We start from the raw sequence: 15,336 nt of genomic DNA, 5'->3' as shown, positions 1-15,336 counted from the left end.
CAGCTCAGAGGCCGGCAAGTCAGGCGGGGAACGTTGGAGTCTGCAGTCACTGGAGCAAGCAAGCCTCATGTTCGCTTCCAGCTGCCTGGCTGCTGGCCGCCATCTTGGCTGACAGTTAATTTGCGTAAGGATATGCTGATTAGCCAATGGGAAGGGTAGCGGTCGTACGCCAATTACCATGTTTCTCTTTTATTAGTGTAGATATATGGATATATATATAGAATCTGTAATAAAAGTTAGATGAATGGGGTCTCTCAAAATACCTTATTGTACTGCACCCACCCTTCCTGTGATGATATGCAATGATAAAATGCCCACATGTAGAGACAAAGTTTGATGAATGACTTAGGCATTGTGACAGTGATAGGCTACTACCTTCCTTCTGTTGATGTGTAACAAGCACTTTCCGGCTTCTCTATGGCATATTCGAATTATAAGCATCACTACTCTTGTGTTTTGGGGCCATTGCTAAATAAAGTAAGGGTTACTTGAATACAAACACTGCAATATCTTGACCCTTGACCTGGTAACCAAGAGGGCTACTAAGCGACTATTGGGCAGGTAGCATGTATAGCATGCGTATGATGGACAAAGGGATGATTCATGTCCTGGGTGGATTGGGACTGGGTGGGGACTGCTTGAGATTTTATCATATTACTCAGAACAGTATGCATTTTAAAACACATGAATTATTTATTTCTGGAATTTTCCATTTAATATTTCAGACCTTTGTTAACAGGGCAACTGAAACTGGAAGGGAAACCGCAGATAATGGAGTACCGCTTTATCTTTAATAAATGGCAACTCCATCTTTCTCATATTTAAGGCATCAACCCTTAGAGTGATCCTTGAGTTCTCTCTTTCTGTAGCACCCATATCCACTCCATTAGTACATTTCATTGGTTCTTTCTATTTCTCGCCCCCACTGCCAATTGCAGATTGGTTCACATAACTGTTATATCTCACCTGAATTATTGCAGTAACCTTCTAAGTAGGTCTCTGTGTTTCCATCTCAACTCTCTAAGGCTGTTTTCAGGATGGCATTCTGAATGGTCCTTTTAAAACATCAACCCTTCAAAGATGTCTATCTTACTCAGAGTAAAAGGGCATAATAAGGCATATGTCTTCCTCTCCCTGGATCATTTATCTGACTTCATTTCTTCCTGTTCTGTCATTTGCTTACTCTGTTTTAGCCACATTGACTTTATTTTTTTTTTGTTTTTTGTTTTTTATTGCTTAAAATATTACAAAGAATAGTACATATGTTTCCTTTTTTTCCCCCTTGAGTCCTTCGGTTGATCTCTTACTCCCCTCCCTTCTGCCCCCCAACCCTCTCTGGCCTTCCCGCTGCAGTTTGACAATCAGTTTGAGGCAGCTCTGCCTCTGTATCTATTATTGTTCAAAAGTTTGTAATGGTCTTTATTATCCATGAATGAGTGAGATCATGTGGTATTTTTCCTTCATTGACTGGCTTATTTCACTTAGCATAATGCTCTCCAGCTCCATCCATGCCGTTGCAAATTGTAAGAGTTCCTTCTTTTTTACAGCAGCATAGTATTCCATCGTGTAGATGTACCACAGTTTTCTAATCCATTCATCTACTGATGGGCACTTAGGCTGTTTCCAGATCTTAGCTATGGTGAATTGTGCTGCTATGAACATATGGGTGCATATATCCTTTCTGATTGGTGTTTCTGGTTTCTTGGGATATATTCCTAGAAGTGGGATCACAGGGTCAAATGGGAGTTCCATTTTTAGTTTTTTGAGGAAACTCCATACTGTCTTCCATAGTGGCTGCACCAGTCTGCATTCCCTAGCAGGTGTTTTCTTATGACATATTGATAATACCATTCCATGCTGTCTTTCTGACTCCCATTGTTGCTGGTAAGGTCAGTGTTTGGGAATTAGCAATCTCCTGCCTTTTAAGAGTAATGTATCTTTTTTCCTCTGGTTGTGTTGAAAGATTTTCTTTCTTTTTGTGGGGAGAAGAAGGGCTGTTTGGTTTTGTTTGTAATATTTTGATGTGTATAGGTGTAGATTTGTTTGTTTATTCTCAGGATTTGCTAAACCAGTGGATTAGTTCTGGTGAATTCTTAGCCAATTTCTGCTATTATTTCCCATAAGTCTTTTTTTTCTCTCTAGTCTTCCTGTTATTCCCCAAGTATTTTGGGATCAGGAATTCATCCTTGCATCTCTTGTTGAGCTTTGTGAGTTTAACAAGAGTTATTTGGGAGTCTTTCTTCCTAAGGTGAAATTTTCGAGCTCTTCTGAAGAAAAGAGTTATATTTCTTTTTTACCCCCTTGTTCTTACTCTGTTTTCTTGTTCGGAGACGTTTCTTTGGTTCAGAATTCTTGCCTATCTTAACTTTTTATGTATTAAGATCAGTTGGATTTTGGGGGGGCCGGGGGTGGAACACGCAGCTTGGGCATGTATCCTTACCATGAATCAAACCTTCCACCTTTCCGTGTATGGGATAACGCTCCAACCGAGCTACACCGGCCTGGGCTGGATGTTAACTTTTTGTTATAAATAATTGCCTGAAATATCTTTCTATAATCTTTTACTTGTTTGGATTATTTTCTTTGGGTGAGAATATTAGGGGTGGAATTAATAGTTATTTCATTTTGATGGTTTGTGGTAGAGCAGGTGTGTCTTTCCTGATTTTATGGGAGACTGAAACTGAATTAATTGGCTTGTTTAATGTGACATAATTTATGATGAAGTCAGAGGACAAAACTCATTACTACTATGTTTGGTTGTGTGATTCTGGCTTCTTATTTTACCTGATAACACTCATGTTCATTCTCCGCTACCGATTGAAGGCAGTTGTTTTATAGTTATACTTCCTGATAGTATAATTACTTAATTAGTAGGGGAAGACAGAACTAACATCACGTCATAGATTATGGCTGGATTTGTCATAAAGCATGTAATAATAATGGAGTTTTATTGTTATTGGATAACAAGGTAGTGGTTAAGAGTTTGGGATCCAGAGCTGGACAGCCCAGCTTTGAATTCTGGCTCTGCCACTTACTAAATCATTCACTACTCCATGACTAAAGGTATATAGTAAAATAAGAGTAATAACATAGTATCTAACTTAAGAGGATTAAAGGGGAATCTGTGCTTGGCACATAGCAAAAACCAAGTAAATGTTAGTTTATTTAAAGTACAGTGGAACCTCGTTTCTCAAGCTTAATTCATTCCAGAAGGCTGTTTAAGAAGCGATTTATTCGAAAACCGAATCATTTTTCCTCATTAGAAATAATGTAAATTGAATTAATCCATTCCAAACCCCCTAAATGATTCCGTTTTGATATATATAGGACATGTCTAATATACTGTTTATAAATAAACATTTCTTCTCTTAAATGTATCAAACCACCCCCTACTATCCTTAAATGAATTTTTCACATATCACTGCCTCGGAAATGCTATCACCAGTAGTAACTGCTTTTTGTTTATACAATCAACAACAGTTTTTCTACCTATTCAATTGCCTGTGATTCTTGTTATGTGAGCACTTTCACACCCTTAGCACATTAGCAGTCTTGATGGCCTCTTTATGTTTTAAAATTGTGCTAATTGAGGATTTCCGCCAGCAACAAAAGCATTCTCTCCTTTGTTGCCTGAGAGACTTTTGTCATGCTGGGGTATCAGCTTGAAAGGTCAAAAACCCAAGTTTTGCTCCACCACATTTTTTTCTGTGAACAACTAGGTGGAGAACTGAATTGTTTTGAGATGTTTAAGAACCGAGGTTTGATTAGAATTTAGGACTTGAATAAACAAGCAAATTTCATATTTAGCAATAATTGACAAAGAAATTAATTGATCACAAATGAAATTATGTCAAAAAATTTTGGGAAACCCATTCAAATTGTAGTTTTCTGTAGAGGCAAATAAATATTTGTTTTTCCACCTGTCTTGATATCTTGGTTTTAAAGTTCCAAAGCCATCTAGCCTTGAAGTCATGTTTTGTTTTGTTTTTCTGATAACTTGCAAATGGATAATAGGCAAAAACGGCCTGTTGGGCTTTTAAATCTTTAAATAATAAGATGTAGTTTGTCTCATTTCCTAGTAACTATATACATGAAGAAATAATCACAGTATTTTCAGTAAGAGCTTTCTGTGAGATTTAACTTAGTTCTGTGTGAATAGAGTCTTAAAACGCAGATGGTAACTTATACATCATTAAATTGAGCCCAGTTGTTTGATATCCTTGAGCCTCAGACATTATTATTTTTATTTGAATTATATTAATTCACTCAGCTTACTCTTTTTGAATACTTAATCTGTGCCAGGTGGATAGTGTTTTTAGCATTAAGGAGGGAAGATTGAGTCTGAGGGAAGGAAGGTAGGAGATCTGTACTGTTTATTAGGTGTTAAAGGCATGGGTATGGATTTAGATCAGAAATGGAGGCATTTGGATTGCAGATCAATTAGATACTATTTTTGGAGAAAAGATTAACTCATGGTCTCTGCATTGGACAAGTCCAAAGGAGCTTGATGCACATTGTATTCTGCAAGAATGTTGTCCTTTGGAGCTGTGTAGTGCACTGTTCTGGATGCAGCCTCTCCTGCATGTCCTGGGAAATAACCAAGTCAGTTGTATTGACGTTGCTGGAATCTAGCCTGTACCTTTCAGGATCATTTCATTTTTTCATTATTGTTCATTAATAAGTAGGATGTTTGTTTGTTTGGGAAGGATGTAGACTATCACCTTCAGAAGGGACCACAAGCTACTCCCCAGCCTAGTTTTATTGAGATATAATCGACGAATAACATTGTACTGGGATCACAGTCTCTTGACATTGTTACAATTTCTTTTTATAATTTTCTCTCTTTTTCCCCCCTGATGTTGTGTTGTGATCCAAAGACTAGGGCAAAGATAATCTTTTCCTTGGTATGTTTCTGTTTATTTTAGTTTTTAGTTCTTTATAAATTAAAATAGCTGATTTATTTTCCCAGAATATTGGTAGATTACTTATATAAAACAAATACAAGTTAAGATTTACTACTGTATAAAGGGCCATGTTATGAACAATTAAGACAAAGCATTTTAGTTGTAATTATTGTTAAGCTCAAGTGTTTTCATCTAGAATTTTTGGGCATTGCTTTCTTAGAAGGCTAATGGGAAAAAGTTTGATTCTTATTGATGCCAATGTTTTGTCTGTCTAAAGTGTCAACCCAAGAAAAAGTCAACACCATTGAAGTATGAAGTTGGAGATCTCATCTGGGCAAAATTCAAGAGACGCCCATGGTGGCCCTGCAGGATTTGTTCTGATCCGTTGATTAACACACACTCTAAAATGAAAGGTAATATTTGCAATTGATTTCACATGATAAAAAACAGTTTGGAATTATAAACTCGCAGATCCCTTTAGTATAACCCAACTTTGGTTGCCGTTAGCAATAATCCATTTTTACCTTTGAGCATTTCATTTATGGATTGTTATTAATTTATTTTTCCTTTTTGGATTTTTTGTATGTTTGTTTTATTTTACTCTATAATTTAAACTTTTTCAATTATTCTATCTGTAGATGCCAGGAAAATGTCAGGCTTATTACCTAAAGTTTACATTGTCTAGAATCCTTTTCAGTATATTTGTTTTTCTACTTTAATCTTCAGTTTTTGTATTGTGTGTTTTCTTTTTTGTTAAAGCTAAAACAGTTAAAAAATAAGTATAAGTTATAAATTATTTCAAATTTTAAAATCTTGATTTAGAATATTACCATTAATTACTGTTATATTGCTTATTCTGTTTGAATCTCAGATGATTTATCACTAAAATGCTATAAGATAGCAGCTAAAAATTGATCTTGCTCCCTTTTTTCTCTTAAGATGGTTTATGATTTTACTATAGTTTTAGTATATATATTTTAGTTTTTGAATAGGTTATATATGCACAAGATTCAAAAAATCATCATATTTCCTCCTTTTCTCTGATCTGTTCCATTCTTTTTTAAAAATATTTCTTTTATTTATTTATTAATATATTTTTATTGATTTCAGAGAGGAAGGGAGAGAGAGAGAGAGAGAGAAACATCAATGATGAGAGAGAATCATTGATTGGCTGCCTCCTGCACGCCCCCCACTGGGGAATCGAGCCTGCAACCTGGGCATGTGCCCCTGACCGGAACTGAACCTGGGACCCTTCAGTCCACAGGCCAACGCTCTATCCACTGAGCCAAACCAGCTGGGGTTGATCTGTTCCATTCTTTACCCTTTCTTTCAAACCAATTGTTATGAATGTTTCTATAAATCTACATATATATTCTCATATCCCTACCCTTTTAATTTTAACATAAAAATTGCATATTGTATGTTTGTTCTATAGTAGCTTTTTTTTTACTTCTTGGAGTTTTTCCCTGTTTGTGCATTACAACTTCCTTCTTTTTTTCCTTTTTACAGCTGCATAGTTCTTCCACTTTTTGAATATGCTGTACTTTAGATAACCAATTCCCCTGTTGATGAATGTTAATTTGTTTCTAATCTTGTGTTGTAAAGATAATATACATACATACATGTGTATACATACATGTGTTTGTGTGTACCCACAAGTAATGCTGTAAAGAATAACTGTGTGTGTTTCATATATACATGTCCATTTATCTGTAGAATGATTTACCAAAAGTGGGATTGGTAGATTTGGTTTTATATATTGAATATTGATTATTGAGTTGCCCAAAGACCTTTATAGTTCACTGTTTTTTAAAAAAATGGTATCTTGCCCTGGCTGTGTGGTTCGTTTGGTTGGAGTGTTGTCCCATACTCCTAAGAGGTTGCAGGTTTTATCCCCAATTCCTGGTTGGGGCATGTAGGGGAGGCGGCTGATGAATGTTTCTCTCCCTCTCTCTCTCTCTCTGTCTCTCTAAAATCAATAAAAACATATCCTCGGGTGAGGATTTTAAAAAAAGGTATCTAGCCCGGCTGGCCAGCCGGTGTCGCTCAGTAGTTGAGTGTTGACCTATGAACCAGGAGGTCATGGTTAGATTTTAGTTGGGGTACCTGCCCGGATTTTGGGCTCTATCCACAGTCGGAAGTGTGTAGGAGGCAGCTGATCGATGATTCTCTGTCATTGATGTTTCTATTTCTCCCTTTCTGTTCCTCTCTCTGAAATCAGTAAAAACATATTAAAGAATTTTTTCCCCCCTTCTATCTGACCTACATCAGAGTTTATTGTCCTGAAGGTTTTTTAGCTTACTGATTTTTTGGGGGGGTCTTCCTTGGTGACAGGCTTCTTTGGTGTCAGAGGCTTCTTTGGCGACAGTGGTGTGTGTGTGTGGATGTTATCTTGATGAACAGTCATCTTTTTAAAGTAATGACACTGTTTTTTATCCTTATCTAGTTTCGAACCGGAGACCTTATCGACAGTACTATGTGGAGGCTTTTGGAGACCCTTCTGAGAGAGCCTGGGTGGCTGGAAAAGCAATTGTCATGTTCGAAGGCAGACATCAGTTTGAAGAGCTACCTGTCCTTAGGAGAAGAGGGAAGCAAAAAGAAAAAGGATATAGGCATAAGGTAAAAAAGAAAATAAAACACACACATACATGAAAGAACAAAAGCCTCTCAAATTATCTTCTGGAGGGTAGGCAAAGAGGAAGCAAGGAAAAAGTATTCTATTTTTGAAATATAAGTTTATTCCCTTTGGTAGATGGATATTTGTGAGAAAATAGATAGAAAGCAAGGTGTTTTTTTTGCAGGGATGAGATGGGGCTAGCCTTCCAAATATTTATAATCAATTTTTTGAGAAATTATTCCAGTTAATTTTTGCCATGTCACTTAGATGTGACAGTACAAAATGACAAAACCAATCTTCTTTGGTTATATCTTACATAAAAAGAAACTGATCATCAAAATGAAATTCTTCTTACTCTCTAGATTAATTATTTCTTTTAAAAATGGGAATGTAGAAAAAAACGGGAAAGGTAAAGCTTTAAACATTTTTGTTTTGTTTGTTTTGGTTTTTGTGTTCAGTTATTAGTGCTTAAGATTGTAGTTTCATACCTGGTTATGTTTGTTTGTTTTTTGTTAATCCCCACCCAAGGATATTTTTTCCCATTCATTTTTAGAGAGATTGGAAGGAAGGGAGGGAAAGAGAGACAGAAACATCAATGTGAGAGAGACAGATTGATTGATTTATCCCTAATTCCTGATCAGGGCATGTAGGGGAGGCGGCCAATGAATGTTTCCCCCACGTGCCCCAACCAGGGCTGGAGATCGAACCTGCAACACTAGTATATGCCCTTGATCTGGAATCAAACCCACGGCACTTTGGTATGCAGGCCCACGCTCTAACCATTGGGCAACAACGGCCAGGCCATACCTGGTTATGTTTCTCTTTGCTTGTTTGTTAATCCTCACTTGAGGATTTTTTTTTTAAATTGATTTTTAGAGACAGTGGAAGGGAAGGAAGGAAGGAGGGGGGGGAGAGAGAGAGAGAGAGAGAGAAAGAGAAAGAAAGAAAGAAAGAGAAAGAAAAAAAGAAAGAAAGAAATCGATTGGTTGCCTCCCAAACATTCCCTGACCAGGGCCGGGGATCAAACCCACAACCCAGGTATGTGCCCTTGGCTGGGAATCGAACTTGAGAGTCTTCGAAATCATGACTAGGATAATTTAGAATCGATATCCAGTCCCTGCTATTTTTAATTTGAGTTCTTTTTATTTATTTAAAAAATTTTTTTGGAATCCTCACCTGAGGATATTTTTCCATTGATTTTTAGAGAGAGCAGAAGTCGGGGGGCGGGGGGAGGAGAGGGAGAAACATCGATGTGGAGACATCGACGGGTTGCTTCCTGCATGCCCCTTGACTAGGATTGAGCTCACAACCGAGGTATGTACCCTTGACCTTGACCAGGAATTGAATCTGTGACCCCTTGGTCTGCGGGCCAACACTCTAACCACTGAGCAAAATCAGCCAGGGTGAGTTCTTTTTTAAAATATTTTTATTGGGTTTTAGAGTGAGATAGAGGAATCGAAAGAGAGAGCAAAACATTGATCTGTTGCCTCCTGCATGCCCCTTACCAGGAATTGAGCCCACAACCCGGGCATGTGCCATGACCAGGAATCCAACCAGCAACCTTTTGGTGCATGGGTCGATGCCCTACCAACTGTAGCAAAATCAGTAAGGGCTAATTTGTGTTCTTTGAGGACTAGTGTCTCCAACTAAAAAACTAGTGTAATCATACGTTCTTGTACAACTATTGTGTGGATTAGAAGTAATTATAAATATTTAATATGGCATAAGGTTGATGCTCTAAAACAGTGGTCGCCAACCTTTCAGACCTCACGGACCACCAGTTGGCGACTGCTGCTTGAATAAAACAACTAGCATTTGCTGCTGTTAGGATTAAGGAGGCTAATAAGTATATCCTTTCTAATACTTTGGGTGGTTGTTGGTCAGATGGTGTCAAGAGTTTTTGTGCCACGCCTTTATCTGTGTAGATTAAACAGCTCCCTTTTCTGAGGAGTTCATTAGATCTTTCAGGTTCTGGAGAATTTATTTACTCTGGTCACACTTCTGACAATTAATAGGTATGTGTTTGCTTGTAAAATAAACCAGATGATCAGTTTAGTGCTTTATAAGAGGAGGCTACCTATATAGTGACCTGATTTTTACATGATCAGCAGAACATCCCTTTCACAAGTATTAAAGTAATTTGTGAACACTAAGTGATGGTTAGAACCATGACTAATATCTATTTTATGAAGCCAAGGAGAGAAAAAAGGGTCTGAAAAGTTGGGTATACTTCATAGAGTTAATGTCCTCATACTGTGAGGAATCAAGAAAAGAATATGTCGTGCTTGCTTCGGCAGCACATATACTAAAATTGGAACGATACAGAGAAGATTAGCATGGCCCCTGCGCAAGGATGACACACAAATTCGTGAAGCGTTCCATAAAAAAAAAAAAGAAAGAAAAGAACATGTGTAATTTGTTATACCCAGGGTGTTTTGGTGTCTCTGGATGACATCATTAAGTCCATGAGACTGCTTGGTTATAATCCAGATTGTATGTAACATGTATAGAAGAAACTTGATTAGCTAAGGACCTACTGATAACCAGAGGTCCAAATTTCAGGTGTCCTAGGACAGGTCTGACTCACTTACTTTTCCTGTTCTCGTTTTTCATATTTATCTTCTTTATTTAGCCTTTTATTCTCTCTTTTATGCAGCTGAGCAAATGCTTGGCTTTCATAAGTCAGGAAGAAAATATATCGTTATTTAGGTGTCGAGGGGTAAGTAGGAAGGGTCTGGTTATTTCCTGATTTGGTAATGTGATGTTAATTAGTAATGTAATGTTGTAGTCCAACTTATGGTCCACTCTTTTGTGCTTACAAAGGCAGGGAGAATGGATAAAGAGATCCACCTTTCCTCTAATGATAGATCTTAGTGGTAAAGTAGTGTTGAGGAATCTCCATTAATTAAGCTCTGGGTGAGCTGTAAGAGCTCACTACCTAACTGGTCCCATAAAAGGGCCTTGAAGAAGTGCAATAAGACTTTGAAAAATTGATTTGTGAAGTGTTCATTGAACATCTCCCTGTTTCCTTCTCCCATTTCTTTGATAAGTAATAACCTTTTTCTCCTTTAAATTTAAGGTTCCTCAGAAAATTTTGAGTAAATGGGAAGCCAGTGTTGGTCTTGCTGAACAGTATGATGTTCCCAAAGGGTCAAAGAACCGAAAATGTGTTAGCAGTTCAATCAAATTGGACAGTGAAGAGGATATGCCATTTGAGGACTGTACAAATGATCCTGAGTCAGAACATGACCTGTTGCTTAATGGCTGCTTGAAATCTCTGGCTTTTGACTCTGAACATTCTGCAGATGAGAAGGAAAAGCCTTGTGCTAAGTCTCGAGTCAGAAAGAGCACTGATAATCCAAAAAGGACTTGTGTGAAAAAGGGCCACATGCAGTTTGAAACAAATAAGGAAGAACGGAGGGGAAAGATTCCAGAGAACCTTGGCATAAACTTTATTTCTGGGGATGTATCTGACAAGCAGGCCTCTAATGAACTTTCCAGGATAGCAAACAGCCTCACAGGGGCCAGCACTGCCCCAGGAAGTTTTCTGTTTTCTTCTTGTGCAAAAAACCCTGCAAAGAAAGAATTTGAGACTTCAAATTGTGACTCTTTATTGGGCTTGTCTGAGGGTGCCTTGATTTCTAAACGTTCTGGGGAGAAGAAGAAACTTCAACGAGGTCTGGTGTGTAGTTCAAAGGTACAGCTCTGCTATATTAAAGCAGGTGATGAAGAAAAACGAAGTGATTCCATTAGTATTTGTACCACTTCTGATGATGGAAGCAGTGATCTGGATCCCATAGATCACAGTTCAGAGTCTGATAACAGTGTCCTTGAAATTACAGATGCTTTTGATAGAACAGAGAATATGTTGTCCTTGCAGAAAAATGAAAAGGTAAAGTATTCCAGGTATCCTGCCACAAACACTAAGGTAAAAGCAAAGCAGAAGTCCCTCATTACTAGCTCACTTACAGACCACTTAACAGATTGTACTAAGACAGCAGAGTCTGGAACTGAGACATCTCAGGTTAACCTCTCTGATTTTAAAGTGTCCACTCTTGTTCACAAACCCCAAATGGATTTTAGAAATGATGGTTTCTCTACAAAATTCAACACCCCATCAAGCATTTGCAGTGAGAACTCACTAATAAAGGGTGGGGCTACAAATCAAACTCTGTTACACTCGAAAAGCAAACAGCCCAAGATCCGAAGTATAAAGTGCAAACATAAAGAAAATCCAGTTGTAGAACCTCCAGTTACAAATGAAGACTGCAGTTTGAAATGCTGTTCTTCTGATACCAAAGGTTCTCCTTTGGCCAGCATTTCCAAAAGTGGGAAAGGGGATGGGCTAAAACTACTGAGCAACATGCATGAGAAAACCAGAGATTCGAATGACATAGAAACAGCAGTGGTGAAACACGTTCTGTCTGAGTTGAAGGAACTCTCTTATAGATCCTTAAGTGAAGATGTCAGTGAATCTGGAACATCAAAGCCATCAAAACCATTACTTTTTTCTTCTGCCTCTAGTCAGAATCATATACCTATTGAACCAGACTATAAATTCAGTACCTTGCTAATGATGTTGAAAGATATGCATGATAGTAAGACCAAGGAGCAACGGTTAATGACTGCTCAAAACTTGGTCTCCTATCGGAGCCCTGGTCTTGGAGACTGTTCTACCAGTAGTCCTCTAGGGACTTCTAAGGTCTTAGTTTCAGGAGCCTCCAATCATAATTCAGAAAAAAATGGAGATGGCACTCAGGATCCAGTCTATCCTAGCCCCAGTGGGGGTGACTCTGCACTGTCTGGGGAGTTGTCTGCCTCCCTACCTGGCTTAGTGTCTGACAGAAGAGACCTCCCTGCTTCTGGCAAGAGTCGTTCAAACTGTGTTACTAGACGCAACTGTGGGCGATCAAAGCCATCCAAATTGCAAGATGGTTTTTCAGGTCAGATGGGAAAGAACACAGCGAACCACAAAGCCTTAAAGACAGAGCGCAAAAGAAAATTGAACCAGGTTCCAGCTGTGATTCCAGAGGCTGCACTGCCAGGAGACAGACAGAATGCAGCCTCAGAGAATGGCTCCTTGGGAGGTGGAGCAGAAGACCCTGCTAAAGAAGAACCCCTTCAATTAATGGGCCATTTAACAAGTGAAGACAGTGCCCATTTTTCTGATGTTCATTTTGACAACAAAGTCAACCAGTCTGAGCCTGATAAAACTGAAAAAGGCTCCATCTTTGAAAACAGAAAAGGTCCAGAGCTGGACTCTGAAATGAACAGTGAAAATGATGAACCCAGTGGTGTTAATCAAGTAGTACCTAAAAAGCGGTGGCAGCGTTTAAACCAAAGGCGCACTAAACCTCGTAAGCGCACTAACCGATTTAGGGAGAAAGAAAACTCTGAGGGTTCCTTTGGGGTCTCGCTTTCTGCTGACCCTGTAAAGAAGGGGGGTGAGTTCCCAGAGCATAGACCTTCTCCTTCAACAAACATACTGGAGGATGTGCTGACAGATCCAAATCACACCGGCCATTTAGATTCAGTTGGGCCACTTCTGAATGTTTGTGATAAATCCAGTGCCAACACTGAGGAGATGGAAAAGGAGCCAGGAATTCCCACTTTGACTCCCCAGCCTGAGCTTCCTGAACCAGGTAAGAATTCCTGACTGTCATAGAATGGGATTAGAGGAAGTGATGACATGATCCCCTCTGAAGTTCTTAATGGAAGGGCTAAGTGTAAATTGGGAGGGAAGGATTATCACTTGAAGAAAGGGCTTACTGCAGACAAGTTTGAGTTTTGAGGACCAGCCTTCCATATACTTTCACAAATTATGCTTTATTAGAAGCTCTATTTTTTTTCCCTCTTGTTTTTAGTAAGTTTCAGAACATTTTGTTGTGTTTCCTACTTTTAAATCTGTGAACTTTTTCGGTTTCAATCTGGTATTGCACATAGTTGAGAAGCTCTGAGCCGAGTTAAGTTCAATTGTTAGTTTACAGAAATCAAATAGATTTTTATTTAACGTTAAGCGTCCTTTGACCACAACTTAAGGTAGGCTCACCTGTTAGATACATAAAAGGAACATGTTGCTTTGAAAAAATGGAAATGGCCCTGGTCAGTTTGGCTCAGTGGTTAGAGTGTCAGCCCTCAGACTAAAGGGTCCTGGGATTTGATTCCTGGTCAAGAGCATGTACCTGGGTTGTGCTTGTGTGGGAGGCAACCAATCGATGTGTCTTTCTTACATCGTTTTTGTTTTTTTTATATATTTTTATTGATTTCAGAGAGGAAGGGAGAAGGAGATAGAGAGATAGAAATATCAATGATGAGAGTGAATCATTGATTGGCTGCCTCCTACACACCCCCTACTGGGGATCGAGCCTGCAACCTAGGCGTATGCCCTTAACCAGAATTGAACCAGGACTCTTCAGTCCACAGGCTGACACTCTATCCACTGAGCCAAGGCAGCTAGGGCTCACATTGATGTTTTTATCTCCCCCTCCCCTCCTTCCATTCTGTCTGAAAATCAATGGAAAAAATATCCTCAGGTGAGTTTTTTTTTTTTTTTAATGAAATATGGAAATATTCTAAGGCTCTAGATGGCTTATATCATTTCTGGAATGAGGTTTTAGAATGAAGTGCCACGGTATCCTAGCTTAGCAGCAGAAGGAACGTAAGTCTTTCAATATATTAATAAATACATTGTAGTTATTGAGGATACATCTAATTTCTTAGATTTGTTTATTATACTAAATTCTGTTTTCAAACAGCTTTATTGAGGTACAATTTATAAAGTATAAAATTCATCTATTTTAAGTTTATACTTGGTGATTTTTAGTATATTCACAGACCAGTGTGACCACCAACATATCAATTTTGGAACATTTGCATCACCCCAGAAAGAAACCTTGTACCCTTTTTCAGTCTGCCTTCATTTCTCCCCAGTCTGTAGATTTGCCTATTCTGTACATCTCGTATAAATGGTATCATACAATATGTGGTATTTTTGTGTTTGGTTCTTTTGCTTAGCATGTATCAATGCTTCATTTTTACTATTGTAAAAAACAACAACCACATAAATGTACCCTCTGAACAAGTTTAAAGTATACATTATAGTATTAAATATGTGCACATGGTTGTACAACAGATCTCTAGAACTTTTTCATGCATATCTGAAACTCGATACCTATTGAACAATAACTTTCTGTTTCCGCCTTTGACCAGCCCCAGCAACCACCATTCTGTTTTTGTTTCTATGAATTTGATTGCTATAGATACCTCATGTATCTTTTTGTTGTTGTTGTTAATCCTCACCTGAGGATATTTTTCCATTGATATTTATTTATTTATTTATTTAATTATTTTTCTTCATTGATTTTTAGAGAGAGTGAAAGGGAGGGGGAGAGACAGAGAGAAACATTGATGTGAGAGACACATTGATTAGTTGCTTCCCCGCATGCACCCCAACCAGGGCCAGGGAACAAACTGCAACTTGTATGTGCCCTTGACTGGAATTGAACCTGTGACCCTTCAGTCCGCAGGCTGACACTCTACCTCCTGAGCCAAAACAGCTAGGGCTACCTCATGTAAATGGAGTTGTAATATGTCTTTTTCTGATTGGGTTATTTCATTTAGTGTAGTGTCCTCAAGGTTCATCCACATAACAGGATTTCCCCTTCTTTTTTTTCAAAGTAGGGTTTACAGTTGTGAGTATGCAAAACACAGTTTATTTTTTATTATTAACTAGAGGCCCGGTGCACAAAAATTTGTGCACTCGTGGGGGAAGAGGGGGTCCCTCAGCCCGGCCTGTGCCCTCTCGCAGTCTGGGAC

General features: G+C 38.4%; 1 protein-coding gene across 2 annotated transcripts in view; it reads left to right on the top strand.

Moving 5' to 3' along the window:
- NSD1 (nuclear receptor binding SET domain protein 1) overlaps positions 1-15,336 on the top strand; it is a 133,510-nt gene that overhangs the window by 35,008 nt on the left and 83,166 nt on the right. For both annotated transcript variants that reach the window (XM_005865499.2, XM_005865500.2), the window contains exons 3-5: positions 5,182-5,317; positions 7,351-7,523; positions 10,601-13,163. In XM_005865499.2, coding sequence (XP_005865561.1) covers positions 5,182-5,317; positions 7,351-7,523; positions 10,601-13,163 — 2,872 coding nt within the window. The remainder of the gene's footprint in view (positions 1-5,181; positions 5,318-7,350; positions 7,524-10,600; positions 13,164-15,336) is intronic.

The sequence above is a fragment of the Myotis brandtii genome, unplaced genomic scaffold, assembly GCF_000412655.1.
Source record: "Myotis brandtii unplaced genomic scaffold, ASM41265v1 scaffold208, whole genome shotgun sequence".
Lineage (NCBI taxonomy): Eukaryota > Metazoa > Chordata > Mammalia > Chiroptera > Vespertilionidae > Myotis > Myotis brandtii.
This window is presented reverse-complemented; position numbering and strand designations above follow the sequence as displayed.